At 41.5% G+C, this 22,717-nt stretch overlaps 1 protein-coding gene across 1 annotated transcript in view; it reads left to right on the forward strand.

The window, feature by feature from the left end:
- PTPRS (protein tyrosine phosphatase receptor type S) overlaps positions 1-22,717 on the forward strand; it is a 270,711-nt gene that overhangs the window by 212,819 nt on the left and 35,175 nt on the right. The window contains exons 20-24 of the mRNA XM_070944543.1: positions 1,299-1,456; positions 2,213-2,224; positions 2,806-2,918; positions 8,533-8,580; positions 22,361-22,458. Coding sequence (XP_070800644.1) covers positions 1,299-1,456; positions 2,213-2,224; positions 2,806-2,918; positions 8,533-8,580; positions 22,361-22,458 — 429 coding nt within the window. The remainder of the gene's footprint in view (positions 1-1,298; positions 1,457-2,212; positions 2,225-2,805; positions 2,919-8,532; positions 8,581-22,360; positions 22,459-22,717) is intronic.

The raw sequence follows: 22,717 nt of genomic DNA on the forward strand, positions 1-22,717 counted from the left end.
TGCCCGCAGAGATGGCTCTGCGTGCCACCTGTCGCACGCATGCCATAGGTTCGCCATCATGGGTATAGTCCATGGGAAATATACAAGGGATAATGGGCAAAGACTAGGATAACGAAGAAAGAATGGAGCCATCAGAACGAATGGAGGGGAAAGCAGAACTGAGAAACCAGCAAGAAGAAGACAACAAGGAGGAAATATTACTAAAATTAATAGTGATTAAGGGACTAAAGCAGGAGGAAAATATTGTAAAAGACTTAAAAAGGGAATGGGAGAAGCAGGAAGAGAACTGAGGAAAAGAGACGGGGCTTGAAACAAATAGTTCTGAAACTAGACATTGGGAAAGGGTAGAGAGGGGAGAAAAAGTTAAATTGCATAGTCAGAATATAGAAGATTTAAAAGAAGAATATGGGTGGCAAGCCAAAAAGAAAATAAGATCAAAAGTTTGGATTCAGGCAAGAGGTGACAGATAAGGGGGGGGGGGATTAGAATTAGAATTATATAGGTTGGATAATTATTTTATATATAATGTGATAAATATTAGGATAATATTTTAATATAAACAGATATGAAAAGTGAGATAGGGGAATAAGAACTAAGCAACAAATGGAAAATTAGATTTTGAATGACGGTATTATTAAACTTGCATAAAAATATGACTAGCAGTGAAATACTAGAATTAAACAGTGGCTGATTAGATAATGAAAGAATATATTTTAATGTAAACATGTGTATTAACAGTAGAATTATATGGATTGAAGGATTGGAAAGAACATGAGTAGATGTACTTTAAATGTATAAATGATTGTGATTGGTACTAGAAGTATATCCTGAGACATTGAATAATGAAAGAATGAAGGATGAAATTTTGATATAAATTGATGTGAAGAGTTAATTAAGGGAAATATGAATTTAAAAAACACGTCTTTGAATATTATAGCTATATGGGAAAGAAAAAAAGTTTAGAGAGATAGAATAAGGGGAATAATTGTGTGTGTGTGTGTATACACACGTGTGTACACACGTGTAAAAGATACATGTAAACATTATAAAATAATGTTTACACATATCTTTATACGTGTAAAATAAAATAATGAAAACGAAATGTAATAATTAGTAGTAATAATATTATGTTTATTTGTATTGAGATGTATGATACCCAGGTTTCACACCATTCACCCATTGATATATATAAACGGTATAAAATAAAAAAATTGGGGAAAAAAAGGAATTCATTCATAAAGGGGCCATAGTTCCTCACCTCTGCTTTACACGCTTGATGTCCTTGATTTCTGTTTTAGGTGTACGCTGCCAGTCCCTTCTCTGATCCCATCCAGATGGACAGCTCTGATCCCCAGCCCAAGATTGAAGGAGAGGAGGGGCTGATCTGGGTGATTGGACCAGTTTTAGCTGTAGTCTTTATTATCTGCATTGTTATTGCAATCCTCCTGTACAAGAAGTAAGTGGGAGTGTTCATTTCTTTGGTTTGAGAGGATCCTCTTCCATGGGCAGGGCTATTCCTTTTTTCTTTTTAAAGCAGATTTTTTTTCCCTTGAAGGACTGTGTCTCCTTGGGCAAAATAATCTAACCCCGAGACCCAATTTGGTTAAGTGGTTAAGGTACAGGCCAATCACCAGGAGACAGTGAGTTATATTCCCGCCTTAGACATCAAAGCCATCTGGGTGTCTTTGGCCAGGTCCCTCTCTCAGTCCAGCTCACCTCACAGGGTTGTTGTTGTTGGGGGGAATAGGAGGAAGAAGGCATATTCGGTATGTCTGCCACCTCAAGTTATTTATAAAATAATATATTTTATTATAAATAAAATAATAAATTTTATAAATAAAATAATATATTTTATAAATAAGTTATTTATAAAAATAATAAATGGGGATATATAAATATATATAAACCCTTACTTTAAACTCAGACGTTTCCAACCTGGTGTGCTCCAGACATGATAGCTAAAGGAGGGGGAGGGGGGAAGAAGGAGAGAGTCTAACCCCAAACGTCTGGAAGACATCTAGTGGAGGACAACTGATGTCGACCAGAAATATACCTAGGAGGCTGAACTTCCAAAAGTGATCATCAGCTTTGAACTGGGAAGGTTCCTGAGCTGTTAGAAGGCTTAAGGATAACCGAGAATCTCCCAGCTACTATCTCATATTATGTCTTCTTTTTTTTTCCTCTCACTCTCTTTTTGTGCGTCCCTGGACAGCAAGCCAGACAGGTAAGAGGGGTTTTTTTTTGTTTCTGTTTTAAATGCTTACTGTCTCTTTTGATGCAGTTGAAAATCAGGAATACCTCTGAAAACTGGAGAAAATAAAGTGGAAGAGACAAGCCCTTTTAACTTACTGGCCTATCGCCGGCAGTACAACTACAAACCAATTTTAATTCTGAAATAGACAGAGGACAATTAAAGATAAATAAAGATAATTGCCAGAAGGAGGGCTGAGGCAGCTGATAGCACTCCTTGCATCTGTACTACCGAGCTTAACCTCCTGGCTTCCAAATTTGATTCATTTTATGCCTCTATTATGGTGTTAAATTGAGGACTAATTGTACTGAAAAGACTTAATTTTCTGGTGCTCAGCACAGTTCTTAGTTTTAATATATCATTCCCCCTGCTACTGGACGTCCAATGATTATTCATTCAAAAAAGGTCACAAGTATTTATTTGTCTAAAGTCGAGCATCGTTTGCCCGATTAAACACTGCAGGTTCCAGCTGTGTGCGATAGTTGTTGGGACTTGATCCCCCTTCTCTTGACCCATCGGCTTCTTTCCTGCCTCCTCCTGTTTTCTCCCTCCAGCAAACGCAAAGACTCCGAGCCCCGGATCAAGTGCTTACTGAATAACGCTGAGATCACCCCTCATCACCCCAAAGACCCCGTGGAGATGAGGCGCATCAACTTCCAGACACCAGGTAACCAGCTTCATGCCACCCTCCCTCTTTTCCTGGATGGCTGCATGCTTCTGACACCACTTCATGTCCTGGCGAAGTTCTGTTCGCAAAGACACACGCATGTGTAATTGTATATCCGGTGAGATATCGGTGGTATAATTCCGTTTCTAGACGATGTGCTCTTCACGTAAACCAACCGACTAACAAGCAAAATCTCAGTCCATTTTATTTAGGACATGCTTGAAAAAATCTGAAATAGCTGGATGAGGCTTTTGGTGGGTAAATGGACCACCATAATTCTTCATTATTTTCTTTGTGCTGAATAAATTAGACTAGGTGGTGAAATCTGCACATTTTTTGTGACTTTGCTCAGTGGAATAGAGAGAATTTGATTGGTAGAATAGAGAGAATTTACCTTTGCTTAGCAGAGAAGGAGCTTAGGTGATTAACTAATACAATGCCCGTTTCAATTGATTTAAAATGGTGGCCCTCTTAAAAAGCGTTTAACTCATTTTTAACACATTGCTTAACGTATTGTAAGCCGCCCTGAGTCTCCGGAGAAGGGCGGCATATAAATCAAATTAAAAAAAAAACACAAGTAGTCTTTTTTTAAAAAAAAACAAAACAAAACCTGCAGCTGGAAAGGATTTTATAAGAAGCTTTCTTACTTGCACTTTGTTATGTGAACGAGGAAAAAGGGGGAATGCTTCTTATAATATTTTTTTCACCACAGGTAGTCCTCGATTTACGACCACAGTTGAATCCAAAATTTCTGTTGCTAAGCAAGGCAGTATTTAAGTGAGTTTTTCTCCCATTTTACAGCCTTTTTTTTTTTTTTTGCTACAGTTGTTAAGGGAATCGCTGTAGTTGTTAAGGAAATCATATGGTCATTAAGTGAATCCGGTGTCCTCCATGGACTTTGCTTGCCAGAAGCCAGCTGGGAAGGTCACAAATGGTGATCATGTGACCCCAGGATGCTGCAACTGTCCCACATACATGCCGTGGCCGAGTACCCAAATTTTGATCATGTGACCATGGGGACAGTGCAACTGTGTGCAAAACAGTCAAAAGTCATTTTTTTCTGTGCCAGCGTAACTTCGAATGGTCACTAAATGAATGGTTGTAAGTCGAGGACGATCTGTATAACATTTCACGAAACTGCTGTGGACACCATGGGAGAAGCAGCTTTTCCACTTTTGCATTGATGGAAGAGGAACTGCTTCTTTGCACATCTGCATAAAATAAATGTGATGTCCAGGATATTCCACACAAACAGCTGGTCGCAAGTAGTAGTGTGTGGACTGGTGTCTTGGAAGAAGATGGGCAGTGTAGTTCCAGGCACAAATAGTTTAGGGCAGGGACTACTAGGGGAAAACGAGGAAGATCCTAATATGCCAAGAGACAGCTGACTGGATTGGACTGGTGGGATAGGCTCCCCTGGATTCCATTGAAGGAAGGAGGGCAGGGAAACCAGCCTACGCAGTTGCCATTTTGGCTGAAACTGCAAATAACCCAAGTGTTCTCATCTCATTTTTGGGGCACAGTGTTTGGTTCTGGTTTCAAAACAAAGCTGCCTCCTGCTTTGGGACCATGCCTTCCCTCCCCCTTTGCAAAGGAAGCGTTTCCTCCCTTCCTCCCTCGCTCTCTCCCTTTTTTCTGTTTCATTCCTTCTTCCCTCCTTCCCACTTTCTTCTGTCTATATATCCTTCCTTCCTTTGTTCCTTCCTGCCTTGTATTTTTTCCTTCCTTCCTTCCTTCCTTCCTTCCTTCCTTCCTTCCTTCCTTCCTTCCTTCCTTCCTTCCCTCCCTCCCTCCCTCCCTCCCTCCTTCCTTCCCTCCTTCCTTCCTTCCTCACAAGTGGAAATTCAAGCCAAGGCAATGTTAGAGGTTTATGGTTAGATGATAAAGCACAACACGGCATAACCACAGTCAGCAAAGCCGTCGTCCCACTGCAATCCAGGTATCACCAGATCTTTTTCCAGAGCCTGGCATTCTTTCCCAAATTGCTTCTTTTGACTCCTGGCAGCCTGACACAGCAGCTCATCCAGCTTGTGCCCAACGAAGCTGCAAACAATCCCTTTGTTTTGCTTTTCCACTCCCCAGCATGACGACAAAAAGTCGGAGCTCCTTTGTCCTTCAAGACCGCAAACGCTGCAAGAGCATCTCTTTTGCAGCTGATCTATCCCTCTCTGAGGGGAAGTTATTCCACAGCCACTGGTTGCAAAACGGTGCCTTCCTGAATACCCCCCCCTGCCAGTGTAAAATAGAGCCTCTGGGGTTTCACACTTAACTTTCTCTTCTTTCCCTTTTTTTCCCTTCCTTCCCTGCCCCTTCTATTTTTTTAATGGACATTTCTAGATTGGGAACTGAAATCTAGGCAAAAGGATGTTGGTCTGGGGCTACCACAGAAGATGATTAATTTTTGGTTTTGGCTATCCAGAGTGAGAGGCGAAATGCAAGAGCTCAGCTGTAGGTTTATTCATTTGTATTGTTTTTGGGACTTTGGATGGCAAACAAATATTCACAGGTATGTAAGCAGAGTTTGCCTAAAACTCAGGTGCCAGGAGGGAGGTAAAAGTGTCTCTCTTTCTGTGGCAGAACTTAAAGCCCAGTGCCCAAATACCTGGAGACGAAGCACCATAAGTTCATGTTTGCAAAGGAGAATTCCACTTTCTTTACAGCAGGATTAGAATAATCATGAGTAAAGAATAACATTATTTTAATATTTCAAAAATATCATTTGGGTGACTACATCTTTTTTAATCTGAACTAAATATCATTTAATAAATTTGGTACAAAGCAAACTGGGGCTCAGTTTGTGAGCAGATGCTTTTTTGCTGCCGCAAATCTTATAACTGGACCTTAAACCCAAATGCTTAAAACTCCTAATTTTATCTCTTTGGGTGGGGTCTTCTGAAGATTGTTAAGTGGCAGTTGCTAGGGTCTAGTTATCATCCATGGCACCCCCTTGATCAAGGTGCTCAATTATCTCCAAACTATTTTATCTCCTTTTCTTTGCTTTATCCCTTTTATCCCCTCTCTGGAGGTGGAGAGAAACCATTCAAAATTTTCAGTATGGTTCAGGAAAATTGAACACATTTTTGCCAATATATTCTTGATTAGTTGAATCTGGGGGGAAATTAGTTCTGTATTTTTTCCTGAGAGCCTATCTGGCTAGGTGAAAGGGAGGCATAGGTAATCCTTGACTTACGACCACAGTTGGCACCAGAATTTCCATAGGCTACGATCCCAAATCCTTCATCTCTACTCACACCGACACCAAATAGCGCCAGTTCAATTGGAGCAACACAAAAATAAACTCGTGAGCATGGCGGTCACGCTACCACCACCCCCGCCATGCTCACGAGTTCATCAAAGCCTGGCACTCCACAAGCAAGTCCATCAACAGACACAGTGATCTAAAACCAGCCTACGAATCCCCCAGAATCCAAATCAACCTCACAGCCAACCAGAGACAGCACCAACCCTCAACCGACCCACACAAGCCCCCCCCACCCCACCAGCAGTTCACCTCCCAGTGACCCTCACCTGACATGGCCTGCCCATCACAAGACCCCCACTTGACATGGCCACACCTGACCCATCACAAGACCCACTGACCACACAAAGACCTTCTAAGCAGAAGAACACCGACACAGACATTCCGCAAACTCCGCTGAAGATGTTTCCTAGCCCGGTAACGAAATGCTCAGAAACCAACCCACAAGCTCAGAGAAAGAACCTTCACCCTCGCCTTACGCCCAAGCTACAGATATTCGCCACTATGGCAGATTTTCCATTGCTAAGCAGAGTGGTTGTTAAGTGAGTCGCACCTGATTTTACAATCTTTTGTTTTTGCCACAGTTGTTAAATGAATCATTGTAGTTGTTAAGGGATCCTGTCTTTCCCCCATCAACTTTGCTTGTCAGAAGCTGGCTGGGAAGGCCATAAACGGTGATGACATGACCCTGGGATTCTGCAACCGTTATAAATACATGCCGGTTGCCAAGTGTCGAAATTTTGATCACATAACCGCAGGGGTGCTGCAACGATCTTAATTGCAAGAACCAGTAGTAAGTCACTTTTTTCAATCCCGTTGTAACTTCAGACGGTTGCAAAATGAAGTGTTGTAAGTCAAGAACTACCTGTATGTATCCTCTCTCTCTCTCCTTCTCTCTGTTTAGAAAAATAGCCCAGCTTTGTTAAAAAAAAAGCCACCCACCTGTGTAGCACAAAATTTAAGCTCTGAATTTTGCAGTCCAAATTTCAAGACTGGAGGAAAAAAAGAAGTGATGCAGAGGTTTGGAAGGAAGCCTGTGTTGCTAGGGGGGCAGTTTTTGATTGTGGTTGTTACACACAATGTCCAGATAAGCAGTCCCGAACACTACCTTTAAAGGTGTGTTAAGGATTTTTGTTTGTTTTTGATTTGGGCGAGAAGATTGAAGCAAGTCAAAAGGAATTCACAGATGTTAACTCTGTCAGTTTTATTTTAATCATATTGATTCGTTTGTTTTATATTCTGAATTGCTTTAGCCATCTTGGACGCTAATGCAGAGAGAAAGTCAGGCTTTAGCAAAAAATAAGAATAAAGGAAGCAGCAGGAATTTTCATAACAAAGCAAAATGACTGCTTTGGGGTCTTTTGAGGTAGGATAAATCTAGAAACTTTGGACTAACAGCAAGAAGACAAGTTTTTATTTTATTTATTTTAAATTAGGAAAAGTAGTAACATCTTGCATGACTCTTAAAAACTGGTCCCAAGCATCATATGTAAATGACTTTTACAGTACAATCCTATATGTATCGATTGAAATTCCATTGAATTAATTGGAGCATATCCTCTTCCAAATGAAAATGGTGTTGCAACTTAGTGCTAATTCTGGAGCACAATAGAATCCACCATTTTTATTTGTATGTTTCATTTACGTGTCTTCCAATTGTTTTTGATGTTTTCAGTAAATATTTGCATAACCTTTCTATTGGCTTTGTCTTTGTTTTCAGTTATTCTGTGAGAGTCTGGGTTTTTTTTTTAACATGCATAGTTCTCACTTGCATACATATGTGGTATACAGTGTATATATACATATATTTCTGTCTGTATTTGTGCATAATATTCATATATGAAAATAAGGATACTCCATCAGCTTCTCTGTCTCAGAATGTGGGCACGAAGCGTACCTTTCTAAAGCAAATCTATCTTAAAAGTATATATATATATAAAAAAACACCTCAGCACATTCTGACTGTTGTGGGGGAGATAGGCGAGAAGGATGGGGAAAGTGCCTTCCAAGGTTGTTTGCTCAATGTCTCTCTATTTTAATAACCAGATATAAATACAAACATCCTCATGTTTATTAAAAAGACCTGATACCATTGCGCTAGGAATGCATCAAGCACATAAAACATCAGCCTCAAAGAAAACAAGGAAAAAAAACATTTCCCGCATGCCGTCCTATTCCCAGAAAAAAAGGAAAAAAGAAAAAAAAGATCCTTTCATTTCCTCTTATATTTTGTGTTGCCTTTTTTTTGTTACTGTTGTTGGTTTTGGTTTTTTTTTTCTTGGTTGAGTAGCATTTCTTTTATACAAGTGTATATATATTTTTTTGTTTTTCTTTTTGTTTTACTGTTTTCTGCAGATTCTGGCCTCAGCAGTCCTCTCAGTGACCCTGAGCTTGACCTTGAAAGTTAGTTCCTGTGTGTTTTCGTTCCTCTCTGTTTCATTGGTTGTATATTCCTTTTCCATCCACCCCCTGAAAAATTTGGCTTATCTTCTGTTGCTGTTCCTGCCCTGGCATTTTTGTTTTTTCCTCTCTCTTTCTTTCCTTCTCCGCGCCTGTTTCTTCTGCCATTCCCTGTCTGCGTCTTGCGCCATTTGTTTTGTCTAATTGTGCTTCCAGTTTTACAGTTTTCAAGCCAAAAGGCCTTTTGCAAAACAACCAGAGCCAGATTTGTGTCTGAATCTTGGTGTGTGCTTATATATGTCTATTAAAATACTATTAAGTCCGGGCTCATAGAGGAACATCGATAGAATAATGCTTTCTTTTTATAAAGAAGTTCAGGGCTGGAACTACTAGGAAATTCTGCCTTCATCTTTTATCAGCATGCCAGATTTAGATTTTGGAAGCCACACCTACTTGCTAGCCTTCCCTTCCCTTCCCTACTTATTTCATACACATTGGTTATGTTTACACAACACTCTTTACCAGGACTGTTAAAGGTAGTAGTGGCATTCATACAACACTGTAAAACTTGTCTAATGTTAATTTTGGTTAGTTTTTGTTTTGTTTTGGGAGGGGGTTTTGTGTGTGTGTGTGTGTGTGTGTGTGTGTGTGTGTGTGTGTGTGTTTTAGCAAGTTGTGCAAAGCTAACCTGTTTATGAAGTGTTTTTTATCAGGGCAACCTGTTCTACCCAAATATGGGACAGAACATACTGCTTCCAGGAAGGGTATGGCTAGCTGACGAGAGCTAAATAGCTTGAAATAGATCTATACTAATCTCCCTTTATTTCTTTGTCGGTAAATATAAAATTTAGCCTGTTTATGGTTCTACACATTCTGCAAAGCCAGCAAACAAGTTAGATGAAAACTCAGCTAGAAGGATTAATGTATGATAATGCCACCCTTCATAGATACCTTCACCTGGAAAAGAAAAGAAAAATAACGATAGACTTAGTTTTATTTCTCTGAATTTGTATTGGCCTGTAGGGATTTCCATTGATGAAAAAAGCCAGAGGCATGGATTAGATACAGTACAAAGATAGGCGGATGGGTTCTGGAGAATTATGATGCCAGTTTGTTGCATGTGCCTTGCAGTTTAGTCTTGGGGCATCCTTCGTCAAAGTCTTGCATGGAGATAGGTAGCTCTAAACATTCGATTTCTATTCACAAAATTTTCACAATCACCATGTTGGCCAATGAGGAATTCTGGGAGTTGGAGTCACCCCAACCTTCTGAACTTAGAATCAGGAGCAAAGTTCAGTCACTTAGAAGTCTTTGGTGCTCTCTCTGAGCTTGGTGGTTTTCTTGCAGACAGTTCATTACCCAAACTAGGTAACATCATCAGTACTAAGGGAGTAGAGTTTGTGGAGAGGAGGAGGATTGTGGGCTCCTTGGTACTCTCTGAGCTTGGTGGTTTTCTTGCAGACATTTCATTACCCAAACTATCACAGTGCTAGAAGGGAGTGGAGTTTGCAGAGAGGAGGAGGGTGAGGACTTTGGGGTCCTTGGTGCTCTCTGAGCTGAGTTGTTTTCTTGCAAATGTTTCGTTACCCAAACTAGGTAACATCATCAGTGCACACATTATTTTGTAGTGTTGTTGTGATCTTCACAAGTGAGAGCCCAGATCTCCAGCCATGTGGTCTATTCAGGATCTGACAGGCAACAGGAGTTCTTGACATGAGTTGAGAATGCCTACCCTGAAAAAGAGAGCCTGGCCCATCCATCACTGGGGTGGGGTGTAAACGATGGAAAATAGGTTATAGCAACAAAGCCAGGAGGTTGTCAGGATTGGTACCGCTATCAAACACACAATGCGGGTACCTTTCTCACTTTGCAACTGGAAGAGACAAAACCAACACTGGCAGTTACTTAAGATGCTTTGTGTTTTTTGCAAGTTTGTAAAAATAATGGAAATGGTACAGAGATTTCTCTGTGCGCTCCTGGGGTTTTATCTATAGGATGCCCAAAAATAAGGATGTCGGAAGATCTTATGCTCCCTAGGCAGTGATGGAATTAGAGGAAACAGGCTGGGAGAGGGGCCTTTTCTGCTCATGCATTATTCTACCTAAAAGTAATATCGGCCTCTTTGTACATAAACATGTTTTTTAAAAGAATTTTTCCAAACAGAAGACTCATATCAAGAGAGGCTTTTATCAGGGAAAAGAAATAGAACAATATTTGTTCTGTTTCACTTTGCTAGGAAGGCTTTGCAAGAAATTGCTTTCTTGCGCAGCATTGTATTTGATATTTCTCTGATATATTAGGGACCTGATTTGTATATTATCCATCATGGGAGAGAAAATTTTACTTATAAATAAGTAAAAACAACCGAACTAGCTCCATTTAGAAAGCTTCTCCCTAATCTAATAGCTTTGCCTGTCTATCTAGAACAAAAGCTTCTTGGCTTTTATTTAATATGGGGATTTTTAAAAAAATAAGGCATCTCTAATATAGACTATCTGAAAGAAAAAAATAATTCACTTTTATCAATTGCCTGCCTGATCTAGCTTAAAGGCAAGTTTGGCATATAATCTTGTAAGGTAGATCAGTATTGTTATATCCCTACATTGTAAATATTTCTTTGGAAAAAGGCAATAGAAATTGAAAAAGGTCTCTCAGGATCATCTCATGAAATTGTAGTCAAAGCTGTGTTTCCAATAGAAGAGAATATTTATAGCTCAGGATTGAACTGCTGAGAAGTGTTCCTTGGTGCTTTCTGAGCTTGGTTGTTTTCTGGCAGACGTTACATTATCCAACTAGGTAACATCATCAGTGTCAGAAGGAAGGAAGATTGGCTCTCTGTTTATATATAGTGGGCTTGCCCTGATGATGTTACTTGGTTGGGTAATAAAATATCTGCAAGAAAACAACCAAGCTCAGAGAGTACTAGGAAACTCACAAAGCTGTGTTTTCCAAATTCATAAGACTGGGTGGCTTGAATGAATGAAAAGTGCTTTTGCTATTCTCCCACCCCCATCCCAGCTAATCTTACTTACACCATTAGTGCGTAGCTCTGAAATTGGTGGAGGATGAATTAAATTCCCCTTCTCAACACTTGGTCTACTTCTGAAAATGTTTCATATAGATCAGGGTTCTCTAAACTTAGCAAGTTTAAGACTTGTGGACTTCAATTCCCAGAATTCCTCAGCCAGCCATAAATTGAAATCCATAAGTCTTATGGTTGGCTGGCTGAGGAATTCTGGGAATTGAAGTCCATAAATCTTAAGATTGGCTGGCTGAGGAATTCTGAGAGTTGAAGTCCATAAGTCCTAAAGTTGCCAGATTTGGATGCCCCTGATATAGATTGAATGTACATCTTGCATTGATTGAATTAAAGGATTACAGGGTCATAAAAAGCAGGGGGTTATTGGAACTGTAATTGAAGTGTTATATTGAAGCACTTGCTGGGATAGGCCCAAGCAACAAAAAAATCATGGAACCAAAGGAACTGTGTGTGTGTGTCCCTGTGTGCATCTCTGTGTGTTAGACCTCTGCCCTCTTCTTCCCCAGGAGGAGAATATGTTCAGCTCCTGAAACAAGATCTCAATCTCTCTCACGAGTTAATAAAATGCTGGCAAGCTACTAGTCATTTCTCTTGGTTGATTCTGCGAGGTTGCACTGTGTGGCATTTGTAAGTCAAATGTAGGAGCTTGCTTTAGAGCGTGGGAGTCTGCCTCGGGATATATTTGAAGGCTGCCCTTCCTTCCATCAGACTGTGAAATCCATTAAATCCCAGAGAATGGAGAACACCCCTTGCAGAGAAGACATCTTTTGAATAGGAAATCTGTAAGGGACACCTCCTTTGCATGATTCCTGCACTGAGCAGGAGATGGAAGTAGATTTTCAGATTTCAGGTTAATAGAGTTGGAAGGGACCTTGTAGATCATCTAGTTCAATCCCCCCCCACCCCGCCCAAGCAGGAGACCCTACACCATTTCTGACAAATGGCAGTCTAGTCTTTTCTTGAAAGCCTCCAGTGATGGAGCCCCCACAACTTCCGAAAGCAACTTCTGTTTCACTGGTTGATTGCTCTCACCGTTAGAAAATGTCTCCTTATTTCTAGATGAATAGATGAGTTCCCTTCTCATTTTTTAGCCCTTCTTATGTAATAATCTTAATAATACATGCATGTACTTCTCTACTTATGACCGTTTGTTCAGTTGCCACCGTTGTTAAGTGAATCACTGCAGTTTTTAAGTTAGTAACACGGTTGTTAAGTGAATCTGGCTTCCCTCTTGACTTTTCTTGTCGGAAGGTTGCAAAAGGGGATCACATGACCTTGCGACACTGTGACCCTCATAAATACATGCTGGTGGCCGAGTGTCCAAATTTTGATCATGTGATCATGGGGATGCTACAACTGCCATAAGTGTGAAAAACAGTCATAAGTCACTTTTTTCAGTCCTGTCGTAACTTCAAGCAGTCACTAAACGAATGGCTGTAAATCGAGGATAACCTGTATAAGGACTGATGTCTTGCGCAGGGGTTTGGAGTGGAAGACCTCCAAGGTCCCTTTGAACCCTAGGATTCTAGGATTTCCAAACCTGGAGTTGGAGTATCCTAGATTTGCAGAATAGTGGAATTGGATGTTTTTCTTTTCCTGGCACTGAAGCACTGTAGGAGAAGGTACCAGTGGGGTGCCAATCTGTAAAGTACCAATTGAAATTATCTAATCATGTTTGTTGCTGGAAATTTGTTTGGAATTTGCAAAGAGCAGAGGTTTCGGAGGAACTAAATGTTGTGGGAAGAAAAGGAACAAGAAAATACAAGGAGCTCAGAAGTCAACAGAAAATAGTATAAGCTGTTGTGATGCAGATGAAGGAATCATTGTGACAAAATGGATGGGTTAAATGAGGTTAGGAATAGAAGAAAGATACATGGAAAAAGCAAGAGAGCAGAGCCAAACGTTCAGAAAACATGATTTGGCTGAAAAAACCAATTGCCCTGCCTGCAAATCTTTCAGTTCTGAACTGTTTCAAATTTGAAACACACTGCATGAAGTTCAAATTGATTGATTATGTGCCATCAAGTCAGTGTTGCCTCATAGATAGGTTTTGACAGGTTGATAGGTTGAACTGTGGAGTCCTTGGTGCTTTCTGAGCTTGGTGCTTTTCTTGTAGACGTTTTATTACCAAACTAACTAATGTCATCAGTGCAAAGGTGGGATTTGCTCCTGAGCAACATCTGCAAGCAAACAACCAAACTTGGAGAGCACCAAGGACTCCAGAGACCAATAGATGGAAATATTTGTAGCTCAGGATTGAACTGTGGAGTTCTTGGTTCTCTCTGAGCATGGTTGTTTTTTTTTGGGAGACGTTTCATTGCCCAACTAAGTAACATCAACATTGCTACAGTGATGATGTTAGCTAGCTGAGTAAGGAAATGTCTGCAGGAAAACCACCAAGCTCAGAGAGGACAAAAGTCTACATAGATAGATAGATTTTTTTTCCATGAAGGTCTGTCCTCTACCTTGATCCATCAGACCTTCCAACGGTTCTCCCATTGCCACTGTAATGGAGTTCACGCACCTGGCTGCTAGGTATCCATCTCTTCCCTTCCACCTTTCCCAGCGTTACTGCCTTCTCATTTGTCTTCACATAACGTGTTCAAAGTCGGATAGTTAAGAGCCAGGTCACTTGTGCCTCAAATGACCAAATTCAAACAGCAGTTTGATTATTTGTGAGGCATTTCTGAATTGACTTCAAACAAAGCTGTTTCAGACTCAGAGAGATGCCTTTAAACTTGGGACAGAGAATTGGGAATTCAAGATGTGTGAATTCAAAATGTTTTGTATCATCCTTGGGTTTTTCACGTTTTCCCATTTCTTTAGAGCCCTGGTGGCGCAGTGGTTAGAATGCAGTACTGCAGGCTACTTCTGCTGACTGCCGGCTGCCTGCAATTTGGCAGTTTGAATCTCACCAGGCTCAAGGTTGACTCATCCTTCCATCCTGGTTGGTAAAATGAGGACCCAGATTGTTGGGGGCAAGATGCTCACTCTGTAAACCGCTTAGAGAGGTCTGGAAACCACTTATGAAGCGGTATATAAGTCTTAAGTGCTATTGCTATTGCTATTTAATGAAAGAAAGGCCTCCTCCTCAGTTCAAACCAGTTGAGGCCAAAATTTCTGGTGCTAAGTGAGACATTTGTAGAATAGGAATGCAATGCAATGCAATACAATAAACTTTATTGTCCCTTTGAATGTACAGTAATCGGCCTACATCAAAATGAAATTTCATTGCATACAGCTGTCAAAGGGTCACCACTCCAATATACACTACATAACCATGACAGAATAAAATAAATACAAAATTGTACATGTACCCACCTATATTATATGACACAGAGAAATGTTAAGTGAGTTTTGCCCCATTTTATGACTTTTCTTGCCACAGTTGTTGTTGTTAAATTATTATTATTATTTTTTTTTAATTTTTTTAATTTGATTTATATGCCGCCCTTCTCCGGAGACTCAGGGCGGCTTACAATGCGTTAAGCAATAGCCTTCATTCTTTTGTATATTTTATACAAAGTCAGCTTATTGCCCCCACAAACTGGGTCCTCATTTCACCTACCTTAGAAAGGATGGAAGGCTGAGTCAACCTTGAGCCTTGGAGAGATTCGAACCAGCAGAAATTGCAGGCAGCTGTGTTAATAACAGGGTGCACTAAACCCCTGTACTATCAAGGCTCTTTTTAGTAATTAGTAACATGTTTGTTAAATCTGGCTTCCCCGTTGACTTTGCTTGCCAGAAGGTCACAAAGAGGGGGATCACATGACTCTGGGACACTGCAACCATCACAAATATAAACCAGTTGCCAAGCATCCCAATTTTGATCAAGTGGCCATGGGGATGTTGCAACGGTCATATGTGTGGGGAAAAAAGGTCCTAAGTCACTTTTTTCAGTTCTATTGTAACTTTGAACCGTCACTAAGCAAACTGTTGTAAGTGGAGGACTACCTGTATTTCAAACCCAGCTTGTATTTCAGCATCAGCTTGAAAACTCAGTTTGGGGCAAAACCATCTGAAACAACATCAAGGGTTTTTTTTGACTGTGCTCCTTTGGCAAAGAAAAACTTCAGTCTGGAGAACAGATGTTTGGCCAATTTTGTCCAGCAAATGATCCAACTCCTGGCGGCGGGAAGCGAGAGTGTATTTCAATTCTCTGCAGTAATAAGATTAAGGAGGTTTTTCGGGGATTTGAGAGGCTAGATGAGAAGAGAACTCCTCTATCCTGTAAGATCTTTCTTTCAAAGCCAGAAAAGATGCCTTTTGGTCAATAACTAGATTTTTCTGAAAGCTGCTTTGACTTTGGAGGGAGAAAAAAACAGAAGGGTGGGTGGGGAGATAAATATGAGCCCTGTGTTTCTGCATTCAGCAGCACAACAGCCCATAAACTGCACGGCCATTTAATTTATTTCCCACACAATCACTGCCAGTCCTTCTGCCAGAAGAGTAGCAATTAAAGTCATCTGAGTTTTGAGCCTGTGGTTCTGCCTTGGGATGAATGAGGGGGACCTATCAGATCTGCTTCTTCTCAGATAGGCATGTAGGCACTGTCTGTTCCAGAAACAGCTGCTCCCAATGAGAAAGATAGGCACAGCCCTAACTTAGAATAGAATAACAGAGTTGGAAGGGACCTTGGAGGTCTTCTAGTCCAACCCCCTGCTTAGGCAGGAAATCCTATACCAGTGATGGCGAACCTATGGCACGTGTGCCACAGGTGGCACTCGTAGCCATATCAGTGGGCACGCGAGCTCAGCTCCAACGCGGCCTTCTGGGCCCACCAGAAGTAGAAAAACAGGCTGTTTCCTGCCTCCGGAGGGCCTTGGTGGGTGGTGGGGAAGGCCCGTTTTTTGCTGTCCCCAGCCTCCAGAGCCTTTCTAGGAGTCTGGGGAGGGCGAAAATGGCCTTCCCCACCCCCTGGAGGCCAGAAATGGCCCATTTGCCAACTTCCGGTAGGACAGGAAGTTGGCAAACAGGCCGTTTTCGGCCTACAGAGGGCCTCCGGGGGGTGGGGAAGACTGTTTTCGCCCTCCCCAGACTCCTAAAAAGGCTCTCGAGCCAGGTAAGAGAGAAAAATGGGCCTACTGGGCCATTGTGTACTGGGAGCGGTGGGGTGTCGCACATGCATGCACGGGGCACATAGAATTATGGGTGTGGGCATGCGCACACGTGACACCACCCCCGCCCCCCCTAGCACGCGATGGCAAAAAGGTTAGCCATCACTGTCCTATACCATTTCAGACAAGTGGCTGTCCAATCTTTTTCTTAAAAAACCCTCCGATGATGGTGCGCACACAACTTCTGGAGGCAAGTTGTTCCACTGATTAACTGTTCTAACTGTCAGGAAATTTCTCCTGAATTCCAGGTTGCTTCTCTCCTTGATTAGTTTCCACCCATTGCTTCTTGTCCTGCCCTCAGTTGCTAGAGGAAGTACAAAAGTAAAAATATCCTCTAGTTTTGTGTAATTCCGCTGAGTATTTTTGGCCTCCGAACAGAAATACCATAGCTTCTTCAAGGGATGTTTTTGACTAGAGCAGCCTAGAGAGTTTTCCTGATGATTTCCCATCAAAATACAGGTAGTCCTCGACTTATGACCACAATTGAGCCCAAAATTTCTGTTGGTAACAGAAACGTTGGTTAAGTCAGTTTTACGACCTTTCTTGCCACAGTTGTTAAGGGAATCACTGCAGTTGTTCAGTTAGTCAGACGGTGGTTAAGCGAATCCGGCTTCCCCATTGACTTGGCTTGTCAGAAGGTTGCAAAAGGGGATCGTGTGAGCCCGGGCCACTGCAGCCGTCATAAATACGAGCCAGTTGCCAAGCATCTGAATTCAGATCATGTGATCATGGGGATGCTGTAATGGTCATAAGTGTGAAAAAATGGTTATGAATCATTTTTGTATGTTGTAAGTCAAGGAATATTTGTACAGGTGTTTTTCAACTTATGACAGCGGTTTACAGCATCCCATGATTACATAAACATACTTTATGATGGTTTTGCTAAAAACCAGAACTGAACAGACGATCTCTTAAACCCGAGCCAGCCGTGTGCGGCAGCAGCCAAAAAAGCTAAGAGAATCCTGGGTTGTATAAACAGAGGCATAGAATCAAAATCACGTGAAGTATTAGTACCGCTTTATAAAATCCTAGTAAGACCACACCTGGAATAATTTATCCAGTTTTGGTCACCCCCATTACAAAAAAGATGTTGAAATTTTGGAAAAAGTGCAGAGAAGAGCAACTAAGATGATTAAAGGCCTGGAGACTAAAATATATGAAGGACGGTTCCAGGATTTGGGTATGGCCAGTCTAGAGAAAAGAAGGACCAGGGGAGACAGGATAGCAATATTCCAATATTTGGGGAGCTGCCACAAAGAGGAGGGGGTCAATTTATTTTCCAAAGCACCTGAAGGCCAGACAAGGAACAATGAATGGAAACTACCGGTAATCAAAGGAGAGAAGCAACCTGGAATGAAGGAGAAATTTCCCAATAGTGAGAACAATTAACCAGCTTGCCTTCAGAAGTTGTGGATGCTCCAACAGTTCCTTGTCTGGCCTTCGGGTGCTTTGATCCCCCTCCCCTCTGTGGCAGCCCCTCAAATATTGGAAGACTGCTATCACGTTACCTCTGGTCCTCCTCCTTGGACTTCCTTCTAAATGGGCTGCCTGAGTACCGTCTGCCAGAGATGCAGAGGATTGAATTGGTTGCTTCTTTCCAACCCTAGGATTTTGTGAAATAAATATGTGCAGGGCTAATCTATTATTGATTTCCTTGGCTGTTAAGGCCGCCGGCGGAAAGAGAGCATCATACAGAGGGCAGATTGTGGAAGGTTGCAGAAGTGAATCACCTGGGAGTTATCCCCACTGAACCTCAGGGGGCTGGCCACTGGACAGGAACTGTATTGCAGAGCCTGCTTCGTTTCTGCAGGGATGAAAATCTGTTTGGTTTGGATTTGGTTTTTTTAAAATCTGGATAAAAAACTGTCTCCCACTTTAGAGTATTTAAAAAAAAAAAAAAGGCAGGAGCCCTAATCGGCTGGAAAATAAACTGAAGGAGGAGATATTTACATCTTAATACAGTACTGGCTTTTTAAATTCTCCATTTTTAATCATTGACTGACTTTCAGAGGCTAAATACTCCTCCAGGATTCCCCTCCAAAGGGGTGGGGGGTGGGGGGGGGTTTGCAATACCCATCTCAGAATCTATTCCCTCCACACACATGTGGTGGGGTGCATTGTACAAACAGCCCAGACTGCTAGTCTTTTGCAAAAGCATATACTGTAAAACTGGTAAATGCAGCACACGCTTTTGCTATGTCTGTTTCAGGTTTTTGTTTTGTTTTTAATTTCCCCTCCAGGTTTATTTTACTCTGTGCAGCCACCACTGCTTGCTGATGCTTTTAATCATGCAACACCCCATAGGGCTCGAAATTCTCCACGGCTCCCCGTCATCTCCCCACCTCTCCCTTTTTTTTCTGTTTGCAAGGCATTGTGGTGGTTTATCAGAAAGGTAACTAGAGAAAAATCATTTTCTGTGACTCCTGAATTATGTTCCGTGGCTCCCAGCACTCTTTCCCAAGGAATCTTGTCTCGGGCAGAATCTGTAGAGGTTCTTGATTAGCTATAGAAAACTTGGAATATATGTTGCCCCCTGTAAGACACCTGTTAGGGCTCACCTGAATTGCCTTAACACTACATATTTCATTCCCTTTTTTCCTGAACTTTGAAGAAATGGAGAAGATGCTGAAAGTGGGTGATTCCTTATTTGCTTGACAGTTCCAAAAGTCACCAATAAGGGGGAATGTTTATAGCTCGGGACTGAAATGAGGAGTCCTTGGTATCCTCTGATCTTGGTTGTTTTCTTGCAGATGTTTCAGAACAACAGAATAAAAAATTGGAAGGGATCTTGAAGATTCAAATTCTCCATTTTTAATCTTCCAATCCAACCTCCTGCTGAAGCAGGAGACCCTATACCATTTCAGACAAATGGTTGTCCAATCTAAAAAGCTTCTGTTGGAGCATCCACAACTTCTGGAGCCAAGTCATTCCACTGATTAATTTTCTGTCAGGAAATTTCTCCTCAGTTCCAGGTTGCTTCTCTCCTTGATTAGTTTCCATCCATTGCTTCTTGTCTTGCCTTTGGGTGCTTTGGAGAATAGGTTGACAACCCCCCCCTTCTTTGGGACAGCCCCTCAAATATTGGAAGACTACTATGATGTCACCCCTAATCCGTCTTTGCATTAAACTAGACATACGCAGTTCCTGCAAGCTTTCTTCATTTGTTTTAGCCACCAGTCCCCTAAATTCATTACCCAACTAGATAACATCATCAGTACTAGTCCTACCGTAGCACTGATGATGTTACCTAGATGGTCAACGAAACGTCTGCAACAAAACAACCAACTCAGAGTCCACCAAGCACCCCTCAGTTCCAAAAATTTGCAAGTAGCCTTGGCAATATAAGAGTAAACTCCCCCTCAACTGCAAACAAAAGTGATGGTATTTCTGAGCGTTTTTCTAAACCGTCCTTTCCCCCAAAAAAGTAGTGCTTTGTTGTCCTTATTAAATATGTATCAGGTTTCGTGTAGAAGGAACATTCACCTTTTCCACAGCAGCCTGATGAACCGCAGCCCCTAAATTTGATTATATTCCTTTGGGGTGAAGTGAAAACTGAATTTAAGGCAGTGACTTCATGCCTTCTTAACATGGGAGCAAATCCCCACTGAAGTCAGTGCTGTGAAATCAGCTTATATAACAGACATATATTACATGGGTTTCTGGACAATAACCTTCATTAGATGCCTAAACATTACAAGGTACCAGAGTAAATCACTTTAATGTGGCAACATGAACATTTTTCCAAACTGTTGCTATTTCCCAGTCCACACCTTCCTGCTGTGAAAGGGAACGTTGTGTGGAAAATTGTTTTATTGGTATTTCAATACAACTGCATTCTCCTTTCACTATTTCTTCCTTCCCTCATCTGCCCTGACAGTATCAGGCATCAGTCTTGAGATCCAAATCCAATATATAGATATATATATATATTTATTTATAGAGGTGGCCACATTTCCACCTATGTTGTTCAAGTTGCACATTTGGAGGGGAAAGTTCTCCAAAGCTATGAGTGTGCTTTAATCCAAGAAGGAAAAAAATAAATAAACGAGGTCCCTGGCTTATTAGTAATAGCAGGGCTCGGATGGGTTCCCTGGAATGGAGGGTAAAAAGTTATCCACCAAAAAACAAGACAAAACTCTACTCAAGGAGCAGACGATTTTTTCCCCTTGGTCTCTTGCACAGAGGTGGTTATAGTTTTGGAATTTTTTTTTTTATTTTGTGTTTCCCCCCCCCTCCTCTCAGACCCTACAATGTAGCAGAAACTTTGGAGGGGGCAGATGCTTAGCAACTGACTTTCAAAAGCCCCATCCCTCTTAATTTGAATTGTAGTTTTATTTTTATTTTTTTTAAATGAACTGGTCCCATGGCCTGCAAAAGTTTGAGTCCCATTGATCTAATAAAAAAAGGGGGCCTCAAATTAGATGGATGATTTCAGGAGGAAACAGTGTGCATTTCCTAAATTTTACAAGCATTTCTTAAGTATAAAATTTTGTGGCTTCTCTTCTGCCCCGCCCCCCCAGGAGATTTTTTTTTTTTTTTGTCCCCTTCTCCAGGTGCCAAGACAATAATTTTGTCCCTACTTTCTCCAGGATAAGATTGAATAATCTAAAATAAATGACCTCCCTCTTCTCCTTTGCTTTGGGAGATGTGCTAACCCCAGTTAAAGGATGACAGGCGGGGAGGGGGTACGGACCTCTTTAGCCCTAAAGAGAATTTATTTCTCCTAAAAAGGAAAAGAACTTTCTGCTTTGCTGGACCAGATCCTCAGATGCTTCCTTAAAGAGGGATGTTGCCAAAAAAAAAATATCTACTGGATGGCATCATTTAAATCAGATTTCTTTTCTGTTCCTGCCCAATTGCTTGTAGCAATTTATCTTTTCAGCATAAAAGATGGGCCTCTATGACAACTTTATGACTGGGAATTCTTGGAGTTGAAATCTCACAGATCATAAAGTTGTCATAGTTGCCCGTCCTTTCTCTTCTCATAGGTGGTGGCAACTTTGGAAAAGCCTCCACAGATTTGCGCTGCACCCCTACACACACCTGTTATGTTCTCATTCCTCCAGACACCCCAGCTCTACCCCTCCCTCCCTTTGATGTGGACGAGAGTAAGGGTGTGTGAAATTTGACAAGGATAATTTTTATAGCCGACACATTTTATTCCTGGCACCTTGGTATCCTGGCACTCCAACGTGTTACGTTTCCACTTTATTTTAGGACTCTGCTTTGCCCTTTCTTGACCTGACCTGTTAAGCCCCACTCCCCTTTTGAAATGGCTAGCAAGGGATTGTGGTCAGAATGTCTGTGTTCGTTCCTCCCCTTGCCCATTTTTCCTGCTCCTCGATAAAATGCACATTTTTCTGCTCTTCTGTGTTGAGATTGGGGCCATAACGGGGAATTTTCTTTTTTGAGTTCCAAAGGACACAATTTCGAGCCCTCAATTTTTCCTTTCCACTCTATCCCACCTTTTCTAACCGTTCTTCCATTGCAGTTATTTCTTTCTTTCTTTTTCTTTTTTATCATTCGACTAGTGACACATCTTTCATTTTATTCCAAACTAATGGCTTCCATTGAAGGAGAATTTCTCCCTCCCACTCCCCACATATCTTCTCTTTAACCCTCCCAGGTATGCTGAACCATCCACCAATCCCCATTTCGGAGCTGGCAGATCACACCGAGCACCTGAAAGCCAACGATAACCTGAAGCTGTCTCAGGAATACGAGGTACGAGGGGAAAAGATCGGGTCCGGTCGAAGGAGGTGGGAAGCGACACCAAGGATGAGTTGGGAGCTGAAAACCCTATTGGGAAAATCTTCCTTTCTGCTCTGAGTCATAAGTGCTAATCAATGATCAGTTCCATTTGCCAAGAGGGTATTCATTAGATCAAAATCTGCACCCACCACCATGCAAATTACCCTTGTGTGCAAAATTTTGGCCAAAAAAACCTAAAGCTCCCAATGACTTTGTGCACACATCCCTGTAG

Source organism: Pituophis catenifer, unplaced genomic scaffold (genome assembly GCF_029215685.1).
Source record: "Pituophis catenifer annectens isolate HBS135680 unplaced genomic scaffold, rPitCat1.0.hap2 SCAF_1, whole genome shotgun sequence".
Lineage (NCBI taxonomy): Eukaryota > Metazoa > Chordata > Lepidosauria > Squamata > Colubridae > Pituophis > Pituophis catenifer.